Genomic DNA, 27,781 nt, shown 5'->3' with positions numbered 1-27,781 from the left:
AGTACATCACTTTGGGATCCAAAACTTGCTCCTCCTCAGTTTTTGCTTTCCCTGCAACTGTAATGTGTAGGTAATCTAGCACAAGAGAATGCCCATGTCTGCACTGGACCATAACTAAACTTAAAAAGCATTTCTACTTTAGTTGTAGCCATTGAGCTACAACGCATGCAACTATGAAAGCTGTGTCATGGTGGTTTTTGCCAGCTTCCAAACATTAATTCCCTAGGCCTGCCTTGTTTCATGGTGGGGGCACATTCCTTCCTTACACTCAGTGCAGACTAGATTACTGAAGATGCATGTTGGACTCTGTCCTTAAACTCGATATGCAGACCTCTAGTTCATGCTGAAGGAGCCAATTTACCTTTCAAGGGACAGGAAACATGGCAAACGCCTACCCACTTGCCAAACATCAAAAGGATGAGGAGGGTCAGGAAGCATATTGGGTGCTAGCAGCTGGACACCACCCACCACCCACCATGTGCTATTTATCTCTGTGGGTGTGATGAGCATTGTACACGTGAACATCCCCTCCTCTCCCACCACCATGAATGATCATCAGCTCTTACATATGAGCACCTGCTAATATCGACACAGTCCTCCTGGGGGCATAGGGACATACTCATTCTCGGGGCATGCGCCGAGTGCTTTTGCTTCAGCAGTAAGTGGCTGCATTTCAAAGCATGTACATTAACTGCAATGAGTTAAGTACTCGCTGCACAGCCTCAAATTTAACAAATCCATTGCTCCTGCTAGTTGTAGACCTTCGTTGCACCTGGGCAGCAGCAGCAGCAGCAGGAGGGAGTAGGTTCTGCACCTCTGTGCTGTGGGTACCTCTTGTCAAAGCCAGAAAGGGAAAGAGAACACCCTAAAGCAAATGTGGCTTGCCCCTTGTCAACAGGGACTTGGATTTATCTGTCAGGCAAATACTTATCTGGGCAGGAACTCGGCTAAGAAAGAAGCCTGCTCTGGTTTTAGCACATAGACCACATTTATATACATATTTTTACAGAATATACAAGCACAGATTCCATGCATTTCACAACAACAGAGCAGCCAGTGCAAGAAGACATGGAGTTTCTCCACTGCAAGCAAAGAGACAACAATTTCATCAGCGACGGCTGCTCCTTACCAAAGGCAAACAGTAATTCCACAAAATGGCAGATGTAACTGAATGATTCTACTTCTCAGGTAATGTTTTTCCTAATTGCTCTATTAATTCCAGGAAGTGGTATAGGGCCAAAAAAAGCAAGCAGCCTGCTACAACAGAAACCACACTTTTGAGAACAGAAAGCTTGATTTCTGAAAGCATTTGTATATGCCAATATTGTGACTTGCTTCATAGTTATAGATACAGCATTTGTCTTCTTACAATCATTTTGTTGGGTGATGGTAACCAATGTCATAAGGCAGAAAGGCAGTGGGCCCTGGTTGACAGTCAATGGTTACTCTGAAAATTGCCGAATTCTAACCTGCAGACCTATAGTGTACTGGCAACAGCATTCACTTAGTTGCTCCCTTAGTTGATGGGAATAATGCTTAGTGGCTACAACTTCACCACCATGTCATGCTGTTGTCATCTTTATAGCTAAATAGAGGAAAGAGCAGTTACTGCCTTTCATTGCCCCGTGTATACAATGGTCACTGCTGCAGGGCGCAAATTCAGCTAAGACACAAATGAGAAGACAACTGGGCTACATTTTAGCTACCAGTTTTAAAGGCAGTTGTGAGGTTACAATGCTACAACACCTATTACTGGCTACTAAAATGCTGCTACGCATTAAGATCTGTGTTGCCTTTGCAGCAATGGCTATGATAGGAGTTGCTTGGGTTAATTCATTGTGAACATAGCAATCTGTGTATTGCAGTGGTTCTCAAACTTCTTAAAAAGGGACCCATCAGTAACTTTAATATGTGTGTGTAGGCTCACTTGCCTAATTCACCACTGATGTGGAAGTTCCTTATCCCAGAGAAGAGAACTTGGCAACTTTGTGACCCACCCATCGGACTCCCCTGACCCATTGGTGGGAATCACTGGGAAACTGGGCTTCTCTGCCTCCAAGTATATCAGCCAGATGTGGATGGAAAATGGGAGGCACCTCCTCAGCAACCACTGTTTCTGCGCATGAAGGCATGGCCACGAACGGCATAGTCCATCTCGATGAAGTTCATAGAGCCCACCGTGATCTCACAGGGGCCCAACGCCTTGAAGCCACACTTGGAGTAGAAGGGGACGAGGAAATCCTCACACATCAGTGTGGCTCGACGCACGTACGGCAGGCAGCACAGGTACTGCAGGTAGCGCCACATCAAGATGGAGCCCTTGCCTTGCTGGCGGAAGGTGCGGTGGACTGCCAGAACATGGATATGGACTGTGGATCCATGAGGCTTGTGCAGGGTCAGAGCATCCTGCCAAGGGAGGAGAAAGAGAGAAGATGGTTGTTAAGAGACGTGGTCCACCTACTGTTAACACCCTAGTGCAGACTGACTCTACTACTTATAGTAGACAAGGGACAACTTTCTTCTATAGGATGATGATGATGAATCAAATGGTTTCTTGGCTGGCATGCATTGGGAAAGTCACTGGTTCCAAATCACATTGTACTTGACCTAATTTAGGCTAATGTGATGAGATTCATGTGGGGGGAGAAAGAGGTGAAATGCTCTAATATTTAGAGCAGGAGTGAGGAACCGATGGCATTTTTGACTGCAAGCCTCTTCATTTCTAACCCTTGGCCATGCTGGCTGGGGCTGCTGGGAGTTGGAGTCCAACAACTACAGGAGGGCCACAGGTTCACCCACTCCCAATTTAAAGAGAGCTGTGCAGCCTCTTCAGTATTCAGAATGTTAAAAAGTGAAATGCTCGTTTCACACTGAATCCAGCATCTGCCTTAGAGCTGCTCCAGGGCAAGACTCCTGATCAGTAGTCTTCTCAAATAGAATAATGTGGTTTCTTATTAATGCATTTATGTGTTTGTACAGGTACCATACTGGCTCATGCCTGCAAAAAATCCCAAATCCTCTTGAGTCCCATCAGGGGAAAAGGCAGGGTATAACTATAACAACAACAATGATGGCTTTTAAAGCAGACACTGCTGGGTAATGAAAAATTGTTTTGTTGGAACGCCATTACATTTGTTCCACAGTGGGGCAGCATACTGGCTAGTGAAAACTGAATGAACTTCAGCAGCTGAGTGAAGGGATGTTAAAATGTGGGACAAGCATAATACTAGCCCATTCACCAAAGCATGTGAAGAGTAGGAGAAGAGTACCCAAGCCATATGTACTATAGCAGGATTCCTCAATCTCGGTCCTCCAGATGTTTTTGGCCTACAACTCCCATGATCCCTCGCTAGCAGGACCAGTGGCCAGGGATGATGGGAATTGTAGTCTCAAAACATCTGGAGGGCCATGGTTGTGGAAGCCTGTACTACAGTGGTACCTCGGTTTTCAAACAGCTTAGTTCACGAACAACTTGGAATTTGAACGCCACAAACCCGGAAGTAGGTGTTCCAGTTTGCAAACCTTTTCTGGAATCCGAACTGTTCTGTTTTGAGTGTTACACTTCCTTTTCCAGGGCCACACTTCCGTTCTGAGTGCCCCAGCTCCTGCTTGCATGGGAGTAGGAGCTGGATGGGGCTACTCACCTGGAGAGATGTAGGCTCTGTCCCACTTTTCCATTGAAGGGTGTGTGGTTGCATTCACCTCAATAGAGAAGTTTAAAGGAGCATCGGTGGCAATACAGAGACAGCCCAACAGCTGCCTCAGCAGCAGTTTATGGGTTCTCTGATGCAGCTGCCAGGCTGCCTCCACCTTCGCCACCCCAGCAACTATTTTGCATGGCTGCCTTCAGGTGGTGCTCTGATGCTGATGTGGAGGCTCCTTTAAACTTCTGCCTTGAATGGAGAAGTTTAAAGGAGCCCCCAGCCGTGAACCCCTCAATGGAAAGTGTGACAAACCCCTGAATGGAAAGTGTGACGAAGCCTGCACCTCCCCAGCTGAGCAGCCCATCCATCTTCTACTCGCCTGCAAGCAGGAGCGGGGATGGGGGTCTCTCAGCTGGGAAGCAGAGACTTCATGTTCCACAGCTGAGCATTTAAAATTAAAACTGAAACTATCCAGAAAACCACAAAGCCAACAAACTTGCAACGCATGAAAAAGCAGCAACACAACAAATTGAAAAAAGCAAACCAACTGCAAATGAATCAAATTCACAAGAAAACATAAAACAACAGTGACCCTAACCCTAATTCTAATCCTTCCCCTAACCCTAACCTAGAAATGGTATTGTTAGATAATAAAATTCATGTTAATTTGCTGTTTTAGGGGTTGTGTCTGGACAGATTAATCCATTTTGCACTACTTTCTATGGGAAAGCGTGCCTTGGTTTTGGTTTTAGAACAGACTTCCGGGACGGATTAAGTTTGAGAACCAAGGTACCATTGTACTCTCCATCAGTATAAGCAAGTGATGTGCATTTGAGTCTGTCTATGTTCTCTCTCCGTCAGTTACATAATGGGAAAGTGATGCATTTCAAAGGATTTCTATTTCCTACCTGGCTGAGTCGTTCCTGATCCCAGAGAGAGCCAATAATGAAAGCAACAAGCCGGCCTTCTTCAAACCAGCCGAGCGACAGCTCCGGACACAAGTTCAGAAAGTGGCGAATCTCATCCAGGTGGAGGGGGCAGTCTCCCGACACCGAAATGAATGCTGTAGGGGTCAACAGAGAGAGGAATTGAAGGGTTAATGTCATGCTGCTGTCTAGATCCAGGCTGCAGTTTCCTGGTTGCTGGAGACATGTTAGACCTGCCCTGAGAACAAAGGTTCAAAAATGGAACTAGGTGGGAGGTTGGAACTGAATTCCTGAATCTAGTGGACTGTGGTTTTCAGGGTAATTTAATTCCTATTTGACTTCTGTTTGCTTCTGTTCAATAAGTGAAAGCTGAGGTTCCTGGGGGTGGGCAAGACAGAATAGTTAACCTTTCCCATTGGTGGTGAAATGTCTTAGTGGCATCTTTTGTTAGAATTCTTCATTAGGTATAGGAGAAAGGTAGCCGATTCTAAGCTAGGCCAGGCATATTTTGTAAACTTCAGTAGCCTACCTTCAGCTTCCCATTGCAGGATGAGCTGAGTCATACCTCAGTGGGATAAATCTATTGTTTTATTAGGTAAAGGTAAAGGTAAAGGTACCCCTGGGGTTGTGCGCCCATCTCACTTAAGAGGCCAGGGGCCAGCGCTGTCCGGAGACACTTCCGGGTCACGTGGCCAGCGTGACATCGCTGCTCTGGCGAGCCAGAGCCGCACACGGAAACGCCGTTTACCTTCCCGCTGGTAAGCGGTCCCTATTTATCTACTTGCACCCGGAGGTGCTTTCGAACTGCTAGGTTGGCAGGCGCTGGGACCGAGCAGCGGGAGCGCACCCCGCCGCAGGGATTCGAACCGCCGACCTTTCGATCGGCAAGCCCTAGGCGCTGAGGCTTTAACCCACAGCGCCACCCGCTTTAATGCTAACAAGTATTTCTCTTTCAGCAGCTGCCAGTCTGAACTAGCACTTAGTGCACCATCATATTCAAATACATTTATTTCCTTTGTCTTCCTTTGTTTTTTGTTTTTTTTTAAACTCAGTTCCAGAATATTCAAATTCGGCTGCAAAACTCAAATGTCCATAACGGGATTTGTTTAGCCATCCAAGTACGAATAAAGATACCTGAAATTAACCACCAGTGTTCAGATCTTACCACTGAAATTCATATATGGAGAACATTAATTTCCATCTGTAAGGTTTTTGAGCAGGTGGCCTGTAAGGAGCACATTCACTCAGCCTCCACTTCCCTAATGCTTCTGACTGATCTTTAGTGTGCTACTGATGCTCCAGTTTATCAATGATCTCAGTGCTTCCATTACTCTCACCTGAGAGGTTAGGAATGTGATTCTTCCCACACTGTACACATCCATTTTTGACTTTCTTCCTGCATTCAATCTTACACTGAACACGTTGACCACCTTGGGGGTGTAAGCCATATCTGGATGATTCCCATAATGCCGCATGCCTGAGAGGCACAAGAAAGCTGACATTCCAGCCCCTCTCTTGCTGTGTCTTGGTGTTAAATTGCTCGCGTTAAGCAAGCTGGCTGCTGGTTGTGTAACCTATTTGCTTGGATGTTTTCCCTTCCACCTCCTGCCTTTTCTTTTCTTTCCTTTCCTACTCTGCCCTCAATAAAGGACCCCAGTAACTCAGTGCTTCTAAAGTACAGAAGTGCCTTTTATTTATTTGGGGGGTGAGGTGGAAGGCGGTTCTGAAAACGTAGGAAACAAAGGAATTGGCACCTTACCTTCTCTCTCTATTTCGAACACGCTGATGGCATCCTCGGGGGTGAGGCACCGGAACTCGCTGGCGGGCAGAGTGTGCCTGCGTTGGCGCCCAGGGGAGCTCCGCGGAGGTTTGAGGTGGATGGGCTTGAGAAACGGTAGGGCGCTGATCACAGACATCTTCTCTGGTTTATTCCTGTGCCTTCCGTAAATGCTCTGCCCGCTTTTGGAGTAGCCGCGCTGCTATTTCAGTCCACCACCTCCAGAGCAGTCAGCCAGCAGCTGAAAATACCTGCAAAATGCATGTCAAGTTAAGTCGTTTGCGTCTCTTTATATAGGCACACACATCCGCTGAGACTTCAGGCACCTTAGTCCTCATCATCACCACCAGTGCTGTGGAAATGGAAGGTCCGTCAGGTCACAGAGGTGGGTCCTCACTAATGTCTGGCTCACAAAAGCAGAAATCCAGCAAATGCCCAGATGCTGTGCATTAGAGCAGTAATAACAGGGGGGCGGAATCAGAAGTGGCTTTTATAGCTTGGAGGCTTGCTGGCAAGGTTAAGTGGCAAGATAGGCAGGGTTAATACTGACGTGGGCTGTGAAGGAATAGTTATTCTGAGGTCACCAAGAAGCTGGATTGGATGACTCAAAAGCGCTCTTAGGACCTAATCCTGACAGATACAGATCGCTTCCTGCTAGGTGCTGGGTGCCTCAGAGTCAGGAAGAGCATGCTTGGTCTCCGCACAGAATCAGACTCTTAATGCTGTCAAACCAATCTTCTGTCTTCTGGAAAGCTTTCCTGTGATTGTTAATTAACCAGCCAAATCAAAAGATGTGAGACCAGAGTTATTTTCCCTTTGAAAGAAGAAAGCAATTGTGGGAACGAGGGTTTCTTCTTTCAAAGGAAAATAAAGGTACAGCAGAGTGCTCTTAAGAGATAGCCAGGGTGGGAACCTTAATCTTTTGAAAGGGCAAGTTAATCAGGTTGTGGAAAGGCTGCTGCAGACAATCCCTTTACCGAGAAATCAGCTTTCTTAAACCCGCCAGCCAATGACAAAGAGAGCCAGCGAAACATTCCAAATCGGGTTGGGAAATGATGCTCTCTGCCTGGTTGCCCTGTTCTGTTGTGAATGTCCTATGCTTCTATAAACACCAAGTATTGCATTCATTTTGGGCTGGTGTCTTAAATGCCCATGGGGGGAGGAACATATTTTGGGTGATTTCTCCTCTCCCTTGCAGCCCTCAACCCACTAAATCTGCCCCAGAGGTTTGGGGAGTCTCCAGAGCAGATCTAGGAAGGAGGGGGGGGGGATTTCTGACCAAAGCCTTACCATCAGCTGAGCACCACCATTGGCTGCAACCCAATATCCTGGGAGAACAGAAGTCTTTTCCTTCTCCATTACTTTACAACAGGGATGCAGAACCTGTGACCCTCCACCAGCTCCCATCATCCCTCACCAGCTTGATCAATGGTCAGGAATGATGGAAGTGGGGTCCCAGCTACGTCTGAAGTGTCACAGGTTCCTCATCCCTGGTCAACTATGACAGCTCCAAAAAGCTACATGGAGCACCCTTTATTCCAGACACTGTAATTCAAGAGATTCACCTGTTTCTACCATTTATTTTTTTCAATCTAGCAAGCCTGGGTCCTTCCTAAACTTGAATTTTTTATGTACAAGGATACCTCTAGTTTATTCTTTCAAGCTTTGAAATCAACAACTATATCCCCGAAGCATATTTCTCATACATTTTACACCAAATGGCCTGTGTGGGTTTGGGCAGATGTCTAATGAGCTATAATATCTACAGGAAAGCAGCAGCCAAACCAAGCTGGTGCGTCTTACGATTTATTCACATTGCCTATTTTGGGCAATCATTATACACCTAGCGCTTGCCAAGCTGTGAACTGAGTTGGAGGCATCAAGGAGAATGCATGATTCATGTTCTATTTTGGGCAAAATCTGCCAGGTTTGGGGCCTGTGGTCTGAAAGTGTTCACGATGTCAGACCAAACCTGGACTCCAAATGTCATGTTAGGCTTTATCCATGAAGTTTTGCTCAACTTGGGATATATGCCTAGCACAATTTGTTGCAGAGAAGGGCCACAGCTCAGTGGCAGGGCATCTGTTTTGCATGCCAAATGCCCCTGGCATCTTCAGGAAGAAGATGTCTGAAACCCTGGGGAACTGCTGTCAGTCAGTGTAGAGAATATTGAGATAGATGGACCAAGGGTCTACATATATGGATATGTAGTTCCCAAGTTTCTATGCAAAGAGAAAAAGCATAGCTGCATCATTACTGATAATTAACAGGTGTTCACTTTCCTATCTAATTGCAGGCTAGCAATGTGGCTAATGGGGTCTGAAGTAAAAGCCAAACAAAATAATTGCAGCACTAGCAGCTGTGGGTGAACTGAAAAGGGTGGGCAGGGCTGTTTGAGTGCTGCCATTTCCTGGGATTGTGAGGGTTTCTGCTCCTACGGCCCTGTGAGTGCCCATGCGGGAGCTTTTGACGCAGCTTCATTGCAGAGGTGATGACCCCCAAACACCTAGGGGACAATGAGAATGCCATATACGTGCCTGTGCTCAATGTATGACATCTCAGTGTGCCGTTTCTCAATGAGCTTTGCAGAGTGAAAGGGAACTGAGGGACAGGTCAGGTGAAGGAGATTAGCCCATTCATTATGACAGGTCCTTGAGCTTAGTGCATGGTCGTGACAAGTGATCGGTATGCAGACATCTTATGCAACCCTCTCAACTATCTTTCTAGCGACGGAATGTATGTGGTTGTTGGCAAAATAAGAGCCAATAGGAAGTGACAGCAGTGATAAGGGTAACTCCAAATTTGGTCAAATCTACCCGGTTTGGCTGGTTCAAGTCTTCCTTAATATATAGGCTTATTGCATACTCCATAACCTGTCCACCTTCTGAGCTGTGAACTCAGCTGAGGGTATCTGTTGATGGCAAAGGCTGCTAGGTTTGGGGTCTTCAGCATGAAACTGATTTCAGCAGCATACTATGGGTTGCATCCAATGAAAACACCCCATTAACGTAAGCACTTCTGCCTGTGCAACAGGATTTTTTCTCCCTGCACACACTTCTGTGACCCCCCCCAACCTTTTCTGGGTTCCCCCCAATCCTCCAGAGCAGATTTTGGGGTTTGGGGGAATGGGAAATACACAGGGAGAGAAAGTCCTGATGCATAGGTGGAAGTCCTTGATACAGCCCCATATGCATGCAGCACAAGCTATAATAATAATTTATCCCACATGAACTTTTGCAAAAAATAAAAATAAAAATGGATTAGGTGACAAAAATATGGAGCCTTTCTGTCTAGCATTAGATGCTGAATCGTAATAGGGATTTTATTTTCACTAGCAAACTACAATATTTCTGAGGCTTTATGTTTTTTAAATGCAGAGTGACTGAATTTGAATTTAACTTTAGCAGTAACTTCCATGCAAGGCTTAGGATTTCTCCCCAGCTGTACTGAAAGACCCCATAGGACAGGATCTGGGAAATTCTTAGGCAACCCACAGGGCTAACTGGATGCTGCAATCTATAAAAGTGCAGAAAGTGCTACTGGATGCTGATTTTTTCATACAGCATTCATGGAGCACAAGAATATATAGAAAAGGCAGGCTTTGTGAATCCAGAATAACATAGCCAATGGGCCTAAATGCTCTTTTCACACAAGGGGAGGTGATTCAAGCAGAAGCACGGACCTTTATCCAAGGCACAAATAGAACAGACTGTCCCTGACTTTCATTATAACGGTCTTTCAAGCCAACACCATATGTGGCACCATGGAGATTGAAATCTCTCATTCATAATCATACCCTAGAAGATTATATGTATCTCTAGATATAGAGATGTACAATCCATATTTATGTGCACAGAATAGGCTCTCGTATGCACTCTCAGAATGTACATGCCTAGTAAATTTAACCACAAACTATCTGCATTGGAGTCACTAATTTACCATAGTTCTACTGGGAAATGTGAGGATGCTTTCTGATTACAAGCCACAAGTTGAGATCTGGGAATTCCTTCATGTTTCCTTTTCCCCAGACTTGAAAGCATTAATAAATATGTAATAACAGATTAGCGGCTGATCCAAAAATACAGATTTCAATTAAAAGCGCCCCCTTGCAGAAGGTTTTCAGTGCTGGTAGCATTTTTGTTTGGAGGAAAAGGAATCAGAAAATGTGTTTCTCAATAATTATTAGGGCCACAAATCATTTGCCTAAACTGCAACCTTCATCAAATATCCCTGCCTATAATTTGCTTTAACATTATGTAATATTTATATTAGGTAACTAATATATCAATCAGTTAACTAACAATCAATCAGTTAAAAGCAGGATTAAAACCTCAATCCTACACCTACTGGGTGGAATTCACCTAACCCAGCCCCATCAGAGACTCCCTGGACAAGGATTTCTGCTTGTGAAATGGGGTCCCCACTCTCCAACTTCTACCGCAGACTGGCTTAGGAGAACCCCAGAAACAGCACAGAAGGGGGAGGAAAGCGAGGTCATTCTAACTGGCAAGCTGAAATCCTTGTGCACACAGGATGCTTGGAAGAGAGCAACTCTGAAATCCACCTGCAGTGTTTAGGATTACAAGCTGCGGCCTTGGACACTGCTAGTTCAGCTTACATTCCATACATAACGTGTGTCTATATTGTATATAAAATGTGCACGGAACCATGAACAAGACTGTGTCTAATAGTAACAATAGTTTTAAAAAATGGCTATGATTTAATGCAAAGCTGCATGCATGTAAGCCCTATTTAACTAGTGTCTGTATTTAGTTACTACCTAGCTGAATATGATGATTTTGCTAAAACATACAAACCAAAATTGGGGTGGGGACACAGTTTCCAGATTAGCAATAAATGAAACACACAGAACAGTGGAGGGGGCTGTGCCCTCCAATTACTCTGTGATATTTTTCCTCTTGTAATCATTTAAAGTAACAGCTATTCCAAAAAAAACCTCTGCTGCTGTAGAAAATAAGTGCATTCCCTTTTCGAATCCTTGGCTGAAGAGCTGTATATAAATTTAATAAAATAAGCAAATAAAAGTTTTGGCAGTCAGCATCACAGATGTTAGAACCGAAATAACTGATCTTACCTATGCATTAAGTTTTCTTTCAGGATTCCAAGGCGTGGCCCCCTCTGGAGAGAAGACTGAGGTTCTTGCAGAGTTGCTGCCAGAAATAGGAGAGCAGATAGTGTGGGCTGTAGGGACTCCTGGTGCGCTTCCAGCTTTTATTCTGCAGAGACTTTGGGAACTGCAGCTTATATATTTGTTATTTCTAAAGCACGTGATGGTACTCTTAAGACATTTCTAAACCCTCATGTGACAGACACTTGCAAAAGGGCTTGGAGGTGACATGGCAACAAAAGGATCCCCGCAGGCTTTATTTTCTTGGCATGGTTTTCTGCTGAGGGATAAAGTGTTTTAGCTGATTGCTAGATACAAAGGGCATTGTACAAGCCACAGGTGAATAGTCAGGCGATGGGTGCTGACAGAAAACAGGTGAAGCAGAAACACATTGCATGCTTTTACTGGATCAATAAACTCTACTATGGCATCTTCCTTGAATAAAGCTCTGCCAATATTACTGTAAACGCAATTGCCCTCCTGGATTTGCCCTTGAGCTGCAGCGTCCCATAGCTTAATTCTCCAGAGCTGCCACATCAGCAAATGGTTGTATTGTGGAGTTGCTTTTAAAAGGGGGGGGGGAGTTATTTTCCAAATGTAATGCCCAAATATTGGTATGATTAGGTTAACAAAGGACGTCATTCTACCTTTAATAATGCTTTCCGCCAGCATTCCCAAGCTAACCAGCAGCCAGCCTGTAATTTCCATGATCCCCTCTGGGTCACATTAACAAAATTCAAAAAGGGCATCTCCAGAAAACAAGAACCAGATAGGATAAATATTTTGCAGATACCAGAAAAACTGCAGCTTCTGGAGTGTCAGCCACAATTGTGTGGATAATTTACAGTTTGCAGGAGTGAGTCCTAGGGAGACAAGTGTCACACTGCTTTCCCAAATTCATGTTGCTGTGCATTTCTTCCTCTGCTATTAGGTGGCAAGAAGTGAAACACAACCTTCTGCAGAGCATTTTAAAGAGGCTACTATTCAATAATAAATAAGCAAAGATGGAAAGGGAACTTAAAAAAAAGGAAAGGAAACCATGCTCCAGCACTTGCTGATGGCATTACATTTTGTTGTAGTTCAATGTGTTTATTGTAAAACACTCCTTTGGGTGCTATGGACAAAACCAGAGACAAGGGGTGGGGATTGTTCCATTTGCCATGACGAAACAATCGGAAAAAACGCAACACTTCCATTTCTGGTTTTTTGTTTTGTTTTGTTTTGTTTTTGCTTACAATAGAGCAGGCATCTAGGTCATTTCATGCCCGTGTGATAAACTCTGTATGCAAAGACATCTAGGCCTTTGAATGTACAAATCAGGAACAACCACACTGCAGATGATCACAGCGCCTGGAGACAGACAGGCTGTGTATCTACAGCAGTAACCAGAGGATAAATGACTGCAGGGAGGAGCAGAGAGAGAATAAATGTCATGGTGCATCAATAACAGCAAAACCGGACACCTTCATCTACCCCAGCTGCAATAAAACATCTCTCTCCCATATTGGACTCTTCAGCCACAGCAAGTGCTGTAACACTCTAATGGTTTGACTTTATCCCTCTTCCACTATCTCTTGAGACAGAAAAATGCCAACAACATATTTCAAGAAACAGCAGGATGCTTTAAGCAGCTGTCTCTGTACTTCATGGATTGAGGCTCACTATATTTATTGCAATGTTAGTTTGGACATTATATCAGAAACGTGAAAATGCAATGTTAACATATCTGGGTTTAGCACAATTTACTGTGTACTTACGATCTACTCTAGTCCAGTGTTTTTCAACCACTGTTCCGCGGCACACTAGTGTGCCACGAGATGTTGCCTGGTGTGCCGTGGGATAAATTTAAAAATTTGAAAGATTTTTTTAAAAAAGTCAAATTTTCGCCCACTAGGCGGGTGCTGGACTGTGTCCTGGGTATGGGGGGGGGTTGACCCCACCCTCGGCCAGCAGGGGCGTCGATTGGCACTCCTCAGGGGGACACCCTCCACTTTTCTGATGTCCAGGCTGTGATTGGTCCAGACACCAGCCTGGACCTATCACAGTAGGACATCATCTTCTGACTTCCTTCCCGCCCGAGCACAGTGTGCGCAGCAGCGGAGAGAAGAAGACGTCGCGACTCGAGTCACCAGGAGGACCGGAGCAGGAGCAGACGGACGGAGACCAGGACTCGGCGGGAGTCGGCACTGCAGAGAGACCGCATCCGGATCCAGACCAGGCCGCAGGTGCAGCGTGAGGTGAGGAGGTCATCTGGAACCAGTCGGTCACGGTTGGATCTGGATTTGGAGGAAACATGAGCAGAAGAGCAGAAGAGCACTGACTGATGGATCTGGATGGAGACATGCGCAGAAGAGTGCTGAGTGTGACAGACAGCGGCTATCTGGAGGAGACAAACCCAGTAAGTACTGAGTGACAGTGAAATACTGCAGTAATGGACAAGTTTTTGAAAAGGAAAGAACTGGACTCTGAACAAAATTTGGAGCCAGATGAGAGCCCAAGTATGATTGGGGATCCAAAGAAAGCAAAGATGGTTAGCTCAAGCAAATTCTCTTGCACAAGGCAATATAGCGAAGGCTATATTTCATTTGGATTTACTTTCACCGGAGATGCAAACAAACCAACTCCATTGTGCGTGGTGTGTGGTGAAAAGCTAGCTAACAGTGCTATGGTCCCAAGCAAACTTGAACTCCATCTCCAAACGAAACACCCTTCGCTTCAAAACAAGAATGCGGACTATTTTGTTCGCCTGCGTGAAAACACAGAGAAACAGGCAACTTTCATGAGAAAAACCACAAAGGTAAATGAAAGAGCTCTTAAAGCTAGCTATCAAGTTGCTGAACTTATAGCCAAGTCAAAAAAGTCGCACACTGTGGCAGAGACATTAATACTTCCCGCCTGCAAAGCCATTGTAGAGGAGATGCTCGGACCTGAAGCAGCTAAGGAAATAGCCAAAGTCCCTCTCTCAGACAACACAATTTCCAGACATATTAATGATATGTCTGCAGACATCGAAAGTGTGGTTTTGGAAAAGATCCGTATCAGTGAGAAAATTGCATTGCAACTTGACGAGTCTACTGATATCAGTGGACATGCTCAACTCTTGGCCAATGTGCGTTTTGTTGATGGTGATGCAATTAGAGAAAACTTCTTTTTTTGCAAGGCATTGCCAGAAAAAACAACAGGAGAAGAAATTTTTCGGGTCACATCAGAATACCTTGAACAAGGAGGACTTAAGTGGGAAAACTGCACAAGTGTCTGCACCGATGGAGCTGCAGCCATGGTCGGGCACACCAAAGGCTTTGTAAGCAGAGTGAAGGAAAGAAATCCAGATGTGATTGTTACGCATTGTTTTTTACACCGTGAGGCCCTCATAGCCAAGACTTTACCAGCAGACCTAGTTCATGTGTTGGATGATGTTGTGCGCATGGTAAACTTTGTAAAGTCACGACCCGTGAAAAGTCGCATATTTGCAGCTTTGTGTGAGGAGATGGGAGCGAAGCATAAAACCTTGCTGTTTCATACGGAGGTCCGGTGGTTGTCGCGTGGCAAGGTCTTGGTTCGTGTGTATGAGCTGCGGGAGGAACTTAAGGTGTTTCTGACAAATGAGAGGTCAGATTACGCAAAGCTGCTTGCAAGTGATGAGTGGTGTGCAAGGCTGGCATACCTGGCAGATATATTTCATCATCTGAATGAACTGAACACACGAATGCAAGGCCGAAATGAAAACCTGCTTACAAGTACAGATAAAATAAATGGATTCCGTTCAAAGGTGCAACTCTGGCATCAACACGTGGAAAGTGGCAATCTTGAAATGTTCACACTCACCAAGCAATGGCAAGGTGTTCACACTGCTGCACTGTGTGAGATAATAGTTAAACATTTAAAAACTCTCGAGTATAAGTTGTCATTTTATTTCTCTTCAGTCTCCACTGAATGCCTTGACTGGGTTAGGGACCCTTATAGCTCAGCATCAGTTGGTGGAAAGGACATGATTTTACAGGAGCAGGAGGAACTAACAACTGAGACAAAATCGTGGTTTCAAGCTAAGATTTGCTGATCTACCTTTGGACAGTTTTTGGTTGGATACTGCCAAGGAGTTCCCCCTTCTGGCAAACAAAGCTATTTTGACATTGCTCCCATTTTCCACTACATATCTGTGTGAGGTGAGCTTTTCAAGCATGATTGCTATAAAAACTAAATACAGAGAGAGACTGAGAGCTGTTGACGAAGAGCTACATGTGTGTCTTTCTTTGATTCCAACCAGAATATCAGCTTTGTGTTCAGCCAAACAGGCCCAGGTTGCGCACTGAATAAAGTATTTTATAATTTTTCATATTTCTGTTTACTTACTATTTCATAATAAAGTAATTATAAAATACTTTCTTTGTGTTTATTTGATTCCTATTCAAGAGAATTACTTTATATATAGTCAATATAGGCACAGAGTTAATTTTTTTAACATTTTCTAATGGTGGTGTGCCTCGTGATTTTTTTCATGAAACAAGTGTGCCTTTGCCCAAAAAAGGTTGAAAAACACTGCTCTAGTCAAAGCTATATTGTCAAAGAGCGCCATCTGTTGGGAAACATGAAATACACCAAACTGACATTTTAAGAAGGAAATTAATCTTTTCAAAACACATCAAGGAGAAAAACAGAGTGGCATGCGTTTACAGAATACTGGATTCATAGGGATATGGGTGGATCACACTGAGCTTCCTATTCTCTAGAATTCTTTAAAAGCTAGTGGGACCCAGGCGTTTGTGCCTGGGATTGCAGAGCCTGCTGAGTCATCTTTTTCCACCTCCAGAGCTTTGCCCCACCTCTCCTGGAGCTTCACAAAGCATTCTGTCTAGAAGGCAATACAGAGAGAAAAAAGTATTTGAAAGAGAAGCAGACGAAGCAATATCAAAACTGCAAGTGTATGTGGGGCTTGAAGGAGGAGCCATCTTGACCTCTCCAGTAAAGAACTGAGAGAAGAGATGCTGGTGACAGCAAGGGAGGAGGCTGCCACAAGTGAAGAGTGTGGCTGCCATCTAATAATGCAAGTAAATAGTGGAGAACCTTTGTGGAACGGAGATCATTTTGGCCTTATACTTTACTATTTTTATTTCTGTGTTAGGCTTCATTCACACTCCAGCTTTCTTTTAAGCTGCTAAATTTGTTTTGCTTGTTGTGTTTATGATGGTACTGTTTTTTAATTATTATGTAGTTACTTACTCACATTATTTGTATGTGTCCTTATTCCAGGTTGCATTAATCTGCTCAAAAGAGACCCACTCAAATTAATGATTTAAGAAGACTCAAGCCCATTAATTCCAACTGGTCTGCCCTGAGTAGAACTTAATTGAATGCAACCCTATGTGTCTTTCTTTTTATTGTTATGACTGTTCATTTGAAACGCTGTAAGCCGCTATGGCTGTGATCTTGACGAAAGCCATGCAAATAAAATGATGATGATGATGAGAGAAACCTGCTTCCTGATGTCAGCATCTCAAGTACCAGTCACCACAGCTGCCATAAAGTCATGTCCTGAGTACGTTTTCCTGTTTGCTAACTGGGCAGTCAACAGCACTACATCAAGCAAGCGGACTGTAGACACAACAACCAGAAAAATCCCAGTTAGGAGAGAATAGCGGGAATAGGATAAACTGATGCTGTCTAGCCCTACTTCCTGTTGTCTGGCCTGTCAGCTTCCTGCTACTGCAACAGCCCTGCTCCTGTGTACACTACTGATCGTGGCAACAACATACCCGACTCCCAAATTATACACTTGGCTGCTCACCTAGCACAGGAATAACTACAAAATGTCTTAATGCAGTCTGACCACCCTTACCTCAGACAAGAACAAGAACATCAACCCGCATACATGCTAAGGCATAGAATCATAGAACTGTAGAGCTAGAAGGGACCACAAGGGTCATATAATCCAAACTCCTGCAATGCAGGAATAGTTTGCCCCAAGTGGGGCTTGAACCCATGACCCTAATATTAAGAGTCTCATGCTCTACCGACTGAGCTATCCTGAGTCAGGGTCAGAGTCCACCTTCTCTTAGTGGGTCTAATCTCCGCACTCAAAGCCTGAGTTTGTTCCCTCACCACAAAATCTCAGAAACCTATGAGTGCCACACAAGTGTCCATCTGGGAGAGAGAAGCAGGCTGCATTCACATCACAGTTTATTCCATTTTCGAGACTTCCCTAATGGTTACGTTCTCCATTATATTTGAGCTTTCACGCTACGTTAAAGCTGCTTCTGGAACTGCAGCGGAATATAGTGCAAGTTTAGTGCTCATTTCTTTGTCACTTGCTTCCAGAAAAAACCTGTTTCCAAGCATTTGAAGGGCATTTTTAAAAATATTAACTCCAGGATCATAGGCCTGAGGACACCTCTAGAGTCTGAACAGCATATAGAGGAATGCAACATGGGAACATGAGGCAGCAGCTTTATCCAGTAGAATTCTATTCCTCAGATGCCACCAAAAATGTAAGTGACTGAGCATTTCCCAGGTTTACTCCAAGGGAATATAGATAAGTATCCTGGTCACTTTTTCCCTTCTGTAATCATCATGAATCATTTCCCCTCACGCACTGGTGTGGAAGTCCTAATAAAGTGCTTCCAGGTGGATAACAAAATGTCCACAAGATGGAGCAAGAGTCATTCATAAGATAAGCAGAAACGTATGCAGGCAGGTCAAGTTTGGTGCACCTGAGGTTCAGGAACTCCAAATCTGCTTTGGCTAGTAACATATTTGCTGAACGTTTTAGAGTAATTTTATCCAGCCTCTTGTTTCACCTCCTGATTGTTTGGCTGAAGTGTCTCAAAGGAGGAAAAAATGCTCATAAAACTGTACAATCAAACGTTTTGAGTTATTTATCAGTTTGAACTTGATTTACAGTAATTCTCTCCTAGGCACCATGAGATTGCAGGATCTGAGTGCAATGAAAATGTGAGATTGAGCTTGCCCAGGAAAGCTTCATATGGGTAACAAATAAGGGATAAATAAGGAATTGACATGCTGAGTCACACCAATGATAGGACATTGTTCTTCAATGTGCCCCCAGCTGCTGAACCACAATGCCCATCATTCCTGGCAATTGGCTAAGCTGAGAATGATGGAAGTTGTAGTCCAACAACATCTGGTGACCAAAGGTTGAAGAACAGTGATCTAGACCAATCTTCCAAATTATCACAGGTAACACATCAACTAAGCCTCAATATTATCCTGCTGTTTGTACTCTTTAAAAAGAAAAGCCCAGTAACTTGGACAATGGTGGCCTCTTCCTCATTGTGGCTGTGATCCAAGCAGTGGGGAAATTGAAATCAAGTACTTGGCAGGTTAATTGGGTAAGAATAGTATGGAGGAGATTTCAAGAGGAAGAAACAGGAATGAGAAATCTCATGTGAGTCTGCATGCCCCCACCCCATTTAGTAAGTGTTGGCAAAAGGAGAACCTATACATTATGAATAAAGATGGAGAAGTAAAGTATTCTTCTGTATAAGGAACTCAAGTCCCTTCATCCAGCCCAGGGTAATTACATTCCACACAAGTACATCAAAATTCCCTCAACATGAGTATAAGATTTTCAACATGAGTACAATCTTATGAGATTATGGGACATTATAGAATGCTGCTATAAACATAGAATGTACACCACGAAGCTGAGAGCCTAGGAATTTCCTGAGCTGTGTGTATCCTAGCAACAAAAAACTCCTATCTTCTCTAGAGACCGCCTGTGTACCATACTGTAGGAAACATGGGTTGTCCTCCTAACTTCAGAAATGGATTGCCAAGAGTCTTAAAAATTGTCTTGTACCCTCTCCCCCCATCTATACTGCAATCTTGCTACTGGGCTGAAAGTTTACTCATTTTAACCATGGTTGTTACTGCCATTCATATACTAAGTGGACTTTGCTTTTTAAAAGGAAGGTATAAATGATAAAACACTCAAATGACTGCAATACACCCATTTATTAGTGTGAGTAATCCCCATTAGCTATGCCACTATGCTCCAACCAGTTCAATTATCTGGCTTTTCTCCTCAACCTCCCTCATGAGGACTAGCGCTAATTTCCTGCTGGTGAGAGGTGTTAACTCCAGCAACTCCCTTGTTGACCTCCCTACCTCTAAGCTTCCATGCCATCAACGGACTCCCTTGACTTGTTTTCATCTAAACTGGCAGCGATCTGTGGCCGGAAAGGTTATGTGGGTACAAGATGTTCCCATGCTCAGGTTGTTGCTAGGATCTTTAAGAACTTCCCTAGTGCAGAAACAACGCTGTCATTAAGAGTTCACTAGATGGTACCTATTAAGTAAAGAAACAAGTTCCTCTCTTCCTTACCTCCACGTCTCTAACTAACTCTCTCCTGCTGCGTCTGATCCACTTTTTTCTTCAACCATTTTCTCCCCTTCTTCAATTCCCCCTACCTTTGTGGACTACAATCTCTCATCCTGTCTCCTTTTGGCCGTCTCTCTCTTTTCACCAGCCTCTTTTTCTTCCCCATCATCTTCTCCTGGTCTCCTTCCCCACCGCCCTTTGTTCCCGCTGGTCCTCCTGCCTCCTCACTTTTGCCATCCTGAGTCTACCCGACGATGACAGGAGGCGCGAAAGAGCAGAGTGCACACAAAAACCAAAAGGTGGCAAGTCGGATCATCCCTAAATCTGAGCAGCTCAGTCCGGCTGGGCTTCCCTCCCCACCTTGGTGTCTTCGTCACTCTCCCAGGGGTGCCAACGGGAATAAAATATATGGGGGGGGGGACCCCGTCGCGTATAATCAATCACATGACGTAGCACACGCACCCTATTTGAATGGCAATGTCCATTAATTTGGGGGGGGGGAAGGAGGCTGGCCCTCTCAAATATTTTATGGTTCCTATGCTCTCCCCCAACCCCCCACTATTTCCGTTTTATCTGTTGACCCTCCCTCCGTCTTCAACTCAGGCCCCTTTCTTTGTGGAAGGGTAGACAGTCTCCTGGTCCCCCCCCCATTCCCTCCCTCAGCTTCCCACCCACCTCACCTTTCACCCCGCTTTCCTCCTTATGTCCCTATACCCCACCGGCCTTGCCCTCCTCCAAGCCCTCCCCATCCCCCTGCCCTGATTATTCCCCTCACTCTCCCCCTCCCCCACCGTTTTTCTCCTCCTCGCTCCCTCACGCACGTGCCCCTCCCACCGGCGCACTCCGCGCTCTGCCTGGGCCCCGCCCCTCTCCGGCCTCTATGTGGCGGGCGGGGCGGGGCCTGGCCGTTGTAGCCCCGCCCCCGCCGAACGGTGACTGCGCTGTGTGGGCCAAGCGGCCGCCGTTGCTGCTGCTGCTGCCGCCGCCGCCGCCATCCCTTCCTCTTCCTCCTCCTCCTCCTCTTCCTCTTCCCTCCTCCTCCTCGTTTCTTCTTCTCCTCCTCCTCCTTCCCTCCTTCTCCCCCTCCCTTCCTTCTCCCCGCCTCAGCCGGCCAAGCCACCACCATGGCGGAGCCGCCTGCTCCCGCTGCCCCGCCGGCAGCCCCGGCCCCGGCCGCCCTCCCCGCCGCCGGCTCCCAGAGGCTGCTCTTCACCCACGACCTGGTGTCCGGCCGCTACCGGGGCTCGGTGCGCTTCGGCCTCGTCCGCGTCATGCACGGCGAGGACTCCGACTCCGAGGACGACGACGGGGGGCGAGGCCCCGGAGCAGGAGGAGGCGGCGGCGGCGGAGGGAGCAGTGGCGGCGGCGGCGGCGGCCCCGGGGGAGGCGGAGCGGGCAGCTCGGGGGGCTCCGAGTCCGGGGGCCCCTGCGGCGGGGAGGAGAGCCGAGGGAGCCCCCTCCGCCGCGGCTACGTGCGCGTCCAGTGGTACCCGGAGGGCATTAAGCAGCACGTCAAGGAGACCAAGGTAACCGAGGAGAAGCAGCCGCCGCCGCCGCCGCCCTGGGCCTCGTTTGCATCTCATCTGCATCTCATCTGCATACACGGCGGCGAGGGAGGGAGGGGGATAGTAGCTGGGGAGGGGGGCTCCTTAGGCAGGACTCCTTAGGAGGAATGGCAGGGCCTCCGTGGGGTGAGAGGCTCCAGGCCATGTGGGTGTAGAATCCGGGTGCCCCCCACCCCCGAAGGTTGAGCCTGGCCTCTGACTCGGGGGTTGCGGAAAGGCAGCTCCTGGCCTCGTGTCTCAGTCACGCCTTGCAGGGGCCCACCTTGCACCAGTTAAGGATGCGCAGCAGCTTCTGGACCAAACGGGTTTTCTATTCGTTAGGCCTCCTCTCTCCCACCCATTATGCTCTCTGCACCACAAAGGAAAGAGAGAACCACATTCTTCTCTCTTTGCTTATAGCTCCTGAAAATACTATATTCCGCAATAGTGAATATATTCCCCAAGAGATACGATCTCAGTTCTGCATGCTCCTGATCTGGGCATCTACCTGCAATTCTGTATTGGGTGGGAATTCAGGTGATCTGTTGGAAATCTTCGTTCTTGAGCTTAATTGTGGCCTCTCTGACTTCCTGCAGTGATATCTGCTGAGGGTTTCTTGTTCTGGGGAACTGCATAAAATTCAGTTTTGTTTTTTTAAGCTACAGTTTTTTTTAAGGATACAGTAAAGCTGTAGGATTTCAAATATATGTGGGGATGGAGATTGTTTAGGGTGTACAGAAAGCTAGTGGGAATAATTACGACTTAATGTGCATTTCATTAGCAATCATTTAGATTAATTTAGGTTTCTGTAATGTTACTTGCTAAAACATGATGAGGGTATTAATATTGTTCTCCACAATCTGTTGTTAAACTCCAAACAAATATTTTATACTAATATGGTTGTTTTCAGTTTTTTGCTACACTGTACTAGACATTGCTTTGTGGCATAAGCAAAGGGAATGTTGCAAGTGTGAGATGTTGAAGGCTAGGAATTCATTGGGGCAAAAACCCCTGCAACCTCCCCAACCCCTGTTTACATAGGAAATGCGTAAGTGTTTGTGTTGTGTAACTTACATAATGAGCGCAAAGTTGAGGCCTAAATAAAAAGGCTCCTGTGTATGCCCATGGGGTGCAGACCTGAGTGAGTTCATGACTCTACATTTTCCCTCACAAGTGCATCTGTAAGCTAGTAACTACATGTTATTTGGAATGTTGACAAGGGCCTTACGTCTAGTGAACTCTAACTACTTCTCAAATTTCATTGAGTGGTGATACATATGAGGCACGAGATTAGCGGGAAGGGGTGGACACTAAAGTAATACCAAGAGGACTTATAAATGAATGTTGCATGGATCGAAAAGCTTGTGATATACTAACAGAGGAACTGCATGCTATGATGGGTGGAAGTACTATAAGCAATTCTGAGTAGCAGTGTCTTTGATATGGAAATTGTGTGCACCTCTCAAAGGAAGTGGTGCATTAATTTTAAAATCGGTATGTTTTAAGTCACTTTTAGTCTCCCCACCCCCAACCCTGCAACACAGTCCATTAAGTTCATACAGAGCAGATAACAACGTCACTTGGGGGCGGGGGAGACCTTCAAAGCTACAACCTAAAAGTGAAAGGCTTCTGTTGCTACATAAATGGACACATATCTCAAATACAGTATGAGCTTTCTCCTTTGCAGGAATAAGCTTGGAAGCTTTTTCTGTGTGATTTGTAGGTTCTACATCAGAATTTTGCATTCTATCTAGTTTTCCTTATTTCCGCAGTGAGACAGAACTTGGAAATAATGGAATTTGCAAAATAGTAGGTGTAGACTTCATTAAGAGCTTTTCTAAATTTATATATAGCTCCCATATATTCAGATCCACCCACCCAACACGATACGGTACTAGAAATTCAACTTTACATGGAATTCCAGCAGCCGTGGCAGCCTATAAAGCCCATAAGTATGGTGTGGTGATAGGCAAATTGTTAAATGTTAAATGTTTTATTTTGTTTTTACATATGTTGGAAGCCGCCCGGAGTGGCTGGGGAAACTCAGTCTGATGGGTGGGGTATAAATAATAAAATGATGGAGATGCTGATGCTGATTGGGGAGATTCTGGTTCAAATCGCCACAAAGCCAAGAACTTCACTGAGTGTTCTTGGCCTGAGCTAAGTTATGGTGATTGTCCTGTTTCACTAGATTAGAATAAAATAGGGGAGGATGAGAACCATAAATTTCACCTTGAGTTTTTTAGAGGATGGGTGGGATATAATGTAATAAATAAATAAGCACTGCCATCCACTACTCAGTATTTATGCCAAAATGTATATTCTTTGAGTGTCAAATGAGTGAATTTAATTTACATTTTATTTTAGGTTTCAGCTAGCTTAAAATCCATAGGATTACAATTGCATGAGTGAACATCCTGTTTTTTCCATAGATAAGAGGCTTAAAAACTTTGACCAATCCCTTTATCAGATGCAGACCCACCATGATTTTTTTACTTCTCTCTAAGTAGGTGGAGTGGATCAAAACTCACCAGCATATCTCATAATGTATACCAACTAGCCAATAATTTTTGGAGTTTCCTGTCTTTGTCACAATAAATAGGTGTCACAGGAAATGTTTCCAAATCTGTGTGTATACTTTCAACCAGGTTTGTACTGCCCCATGCAAGCCAGGTAACTATATAAACAATCATTTCCCATTACACCTTTTTCTCCTCTTCCTCCCCCTCTGGGAATTAGGTGGCGCAGTTTAGGAAGCCATATCTGAAATAATGGACATAATACATAGGTTGTAGTTCATTGCTTTGTTGTGAAGTGCTCCTGAGCAATTTTGTAAAATTATCTCTCATTAATCCAATCGTAACACTTAAAATAATGCAAAGAGCCCAACCCAATTCTTTCATTTTCATTTGCCTCAAGTCTGTGAGGGTGAGGAATACAGATATTGTAAAATAGCAGCTGCATTAATAGAAACAGAAAAGAGGTGGTGCTGTTTTGGTCCAAATGTAAGCCGTACCCGCAAATAAGCCACACCTTTAAAATTTGGGGTTGGGGGAGACCAGTGGCATAGCGTGGGGGGTGCAGGGGGGGCCGGCCGCACCGGGCGCAACATCTGGGGGGGGGGCATTCGCACTCACAGCTCTCTGCCCCTACCTGGCTCACTCACTCTCACTGCTGTGCGAATCCAATCCGAGCCGCCGGGTCGCCGCCCACTGTGGAGGGGGGGTGCCAGGCGTGGGGGTTAGGGGGCGCAAATTACTTGCCTTGCCCTGGGTGCTGACAACCCATGCTATGCCACTGGGGAAGACAATACCCGAATATAAACCGCTCCCTTTAAATTCCACAGGCATTCACACCCGTAAATGGCAACTGTAGAAGAATATCCTATGGCTACTATTCCCCCCGCGCTCCCAGGCTGCTTCCTGGGGTGGGGGGGAGCTGTGCTGCTTTGCTGGCAGCCTCCCACCTCCCTCCCTTCTTTCCGGTGGTTTGGGGGAGGCTTGGGAGCCCTGGTTGGGAGAGGCGCTGTTGTCCTGTACCCCCGATGGCCCTCATGATGGTATCCTGGACGGGAGCGCACTCTCCATTCCAGCCTTGGAAGGCAGGGCGGCAGACCTAGGGCAGCTGTTTTAGCAGTGATATTGTGAGGTCGCGAATATAAGCTGCATTTTAACTTTTCAAGGTTGGAATTGGGGGGGGGAGTGGCCTATATTCGGGCCAATACGGTACTTGTTTCTGCATATTAACAGTTAGGTATCTCGCCAGAATAAAGATACTTTATAGGCTGTTAGTGGTGGCTTTGTGTAAAACTTGCAAATCCTCAGCATTTTGGAGAATTAGACACAATTACTGCAGTAAGTTGGAATTAATAATATATCTTTGGCCATTTCTTTTTTCAAATTTTCTTAAAATGAAAACTTTATTGATTTCATGTCAGTGTGTAGGACTTACTGGGTTATTGGTATTAATTTCTATCTACCACCAGAAGTTGCATGCACATTCCTTCTCCCCTTATGGTTTGTTCCATTGATTTCTTAGCCTTGCCTGCTGACTCATAAATGAGATTACTGAAAAATCTGTTCTGAGTTCTTTTTCTTTGGTTTGCTTCACATAAAGGTAAAGGGTAAAGGTACCCCTGCCCGTACGGGCCAGTCTTGACAGACTCTGGGGTTGTGCGCCCATCTCATTTAAGAGGCCAGGGGCCAGCGCTGTCCGGAGACACTTCCGGGTCACGTGGCCAGCGTGACATCGCTGCTCTGGCCAGAGCCAGAGCCGCACACGGAAACGCCGTTTACCTTCCCGCTGGTAAGCGGTCCCTATTTATCTACTTGCACCCGGAGGTGCTTTCGAACTGCTAGGTTGGCAGGCGCTGGGACCGAGCAGCGGGAGCACACCCCGCCGCAGGGATTCGAACCGCCGACCTTTATTTCATGTCAGTGTGTAGGACTTACTGGGTTATTGGTATTAATTTCTATCTACCACCAGAAGTTGCATGCACATTCCTTCTCCCCTTATGGTTTGTTCCATTGATTTCTTAGCCTTGCCTGCTGTCTCATAAATGAGATTACTGAAAAATCTGTTCTGAGTTCTTTTTCTTTGGTTTGCTTCACATAGTGTAGGCTTATTTTAAGCTATAGTTCTGTAAGTGCAGGGGTCGGCAAACTTTTTCAGCAGGGGGCCGGTCCACTGTCCCTCAGACCTTGTGGGGGGCCGGACTATATTTTCAAAAAAAAAAAAAAATGAACAAATTCCTATGCCCCACAAATAACCCAGAGATGCATTTTAAATAACAGAACACATTCTACTCATGTAAAAACACGCTGATTCCCGGACTGTTCGCGGGCCGGATTGAGATGGTCATTGGGCCGGATCTGGCCCCCGGGCCTTAGTTTGCCTACCCATGTGTAAGTGCATTTAAGAATAGGTCATAAATTGGTTAGTTGCTATCTAACTTGCCTTGTAGGTTGGTTTCTCTGTTATACTAGAATTGCAACATGTGTTCAGTTGACGAGTATGATAAATAAAAACAGTGTTCCTGTTTAATTTTGAAATATTTTGTGCCCCTTTTCTTTATTTTGCAAGTAAATCCTGCTCATGGTAACGTACAAATGCCAATTGTCCAGAATTTGCTTTAGAGATGATACAGTGGTACCTCAGGTTACATACGCTTCAGGTCACAGACTCTGCTAACCCAAAAATAGTGCTTCAGGTTAAGAACTTTGCTTCAGGATGAGAACAGAAATTGTGCTCTGGTGGCGTGGTAGCAGCAGGAGGCCCCATTAGCTAAAGTGGTGCTTCAGGTTAAGAACAGTTTCAGGTTAAGTATGGACCTCCGGAACGAATTAAGTACTTAACCTGAGGTACCACTGTAATGTAAAACAGAAGTGGCTAACTCCCAACCTGGGGGCCTGATCTGGCACTCAAGGCCCAACTGATTTTGGTGCTGGAGGAAGCAAAAAGAAAACAAAAAACAAAGGAGATGCAGTATTCTCTTCCCAGCTCAGCACTCTGACGGTAATGGAAATTGCCCCCTCCAAATATCAGGTTCAACATGTGATGAGCTGGGTCCGGTGACTTACATTCATCAGGTGACTGATATGATGAGCTGGGAAGGGGGTAATTCGCATCCACAGAACCCAGCTCGCTGATGAAGATATAAATTGCCACTTCCCAATTCATCAAGTCAATGCCCCCTTCCCAGATAATCTGCACAAATCAGCTGAGGAGGAAGGTTTATGTTTTGTGTAAGACTCATTTTGGTTGCATCCCTGTTGGCATGTGCCCCCCACCCCACCCCCGTATTGGCCAAGGATGAATATAAGTTAGTCACCCCTGCTGTAAAAGGTGCACAATACTAAAGCCTGCAAACCTTGGGCAGGATTCGCCTAAGGAGCCCTATAAGGGTTTCCCCCCTTCTCTTGCTTTGTGTCCCTTTGAAATTGGCTGGGGTATGTGTGTCAAAAAAGCCCTTAGACCAGTGCATAAGGAGGGAAAGGGGGAATCATTCCATCTGGCAAGCTACAATGCACGGCTTGATGTTGAATTCCACCACTTGTATTCTTTACGTTCTGTTTCATGTTTAATATTGTACACACTTCAATTTTTCAAATACAGTGGTACCTCTGGTTACATACTTAATTCGTTCCGGAGGTCCGTTCTTAACCTGAAACTGTTCTTAACCTGAATCACAACTTTCGCTAATGGGGCCTCCTGCTGCCGCCGCGCCGCTGGAGCACGATCAGAAATCTTATCCTGAAGCAAAGTTCTTTACCCGAGGTACTATTTCTGGGTTAGCAGAGTCTGTAACCTGAAGCATATGTAACCTGAAGAGTATGTAACCCGAGGTACCACTGTACTAGTTTTTTTTAAGAAATGATGTTGAAACTATTTATTTCACACACACACACACACACACCCTCTCCATCTA

The 27,781-nt window shown here is 45.4% G+C and overlaps 2 protein-coding genes across 8 annotated transcripts in view; one reads left to right on the top strand and one right to left on the bottom strand.

Moving 5' to 3' along the window:
* Positions 1–969: 969 nt before the first annotated feature.
* Positions 970–20,616, bottom strand: AANAT (aralkylamine N-acetyltransferase). Of its 6 annotated transcripts, XM_079966288.1 has the most exons (6): positions 20,602–20,616; positions 19,597–19,732; positions 11,443–11,518; positions 6,330–6,598; positions 4,553–4,707; positions 970–2,406 (listed from the first exon to the last, which is right to left on the bottom strand). In XM_079966288.1, exons 4-6 carry the CDS (start codon positions 6,484–6,486, stop codon positions 2,101–2,103), a joined length of 618 nt encoding a protein of 205 aa, XP_079822414.1. In that variant the 5' UTR covers positions 6,487–6,598; positions 11,443–11,518; positions 19,597–19,732; positions 20,602–20,616; the 3' UTR covers positions 970–2,100. The 6 variants fall into 6 exon arrangements, with proteins under 6 accessions (XP_079822414.1, XP_079822410.1, XP_079822413.1 ...); XM_079966284.1 differs by lacking the exons at positions 19,597–19,732; positions 20,602–20,616 and adding an exon at positions 19,900–20,458; XM_079966287.1 differs by lacking the exons at positions 19,597–19,732; positions 20,602–20,616 and adding an exon at positions 19,814–19,868.
* A 126-nt stretch (positions 20,617–20,742) lies between these two features.
* UBE2O (ubiquitin conjugating enzyme E2 O) overlaps positions 20,743–27,781 on the top strand; it is a 66,384-nt gene continuing 59,345 nt past the window's right edge. The window contains exon 1 of one of the 2 annotated variants that reach the window (XM_079965913.1): positions 20,743–21,336. In XM_079965913.1, coding sequence (XP_079822039.1) covers positions 20,935–21,336 — 402 coding nt within the window. In that variant the 5' untranslated portion in view covers positions 20,743–20,934. The remainder of the gene's footprint in view (positions 21,337–27,781) is intronic. The other variant, XM_079965914.1, reaches the window with a different exon arrangement.

The sequence above is a fragment of the Podarcis cretensis genome, assembly GCF_951804945.1.
Source record: "Podarcis cretensis genome assembly, chromosome: 2".
Taxonomy (NCBI): Eukaryota; Metazoa; Chordata; class Lepidosauria; order Squamata; family Lacertidae; genus Podarcis; species Podarcis cretensis.
The sequence above is the reverse complement of the archived record's forward strand: the minus strand, read 5'-3'. Positions and strand labels throughout refer to the sequence as shown.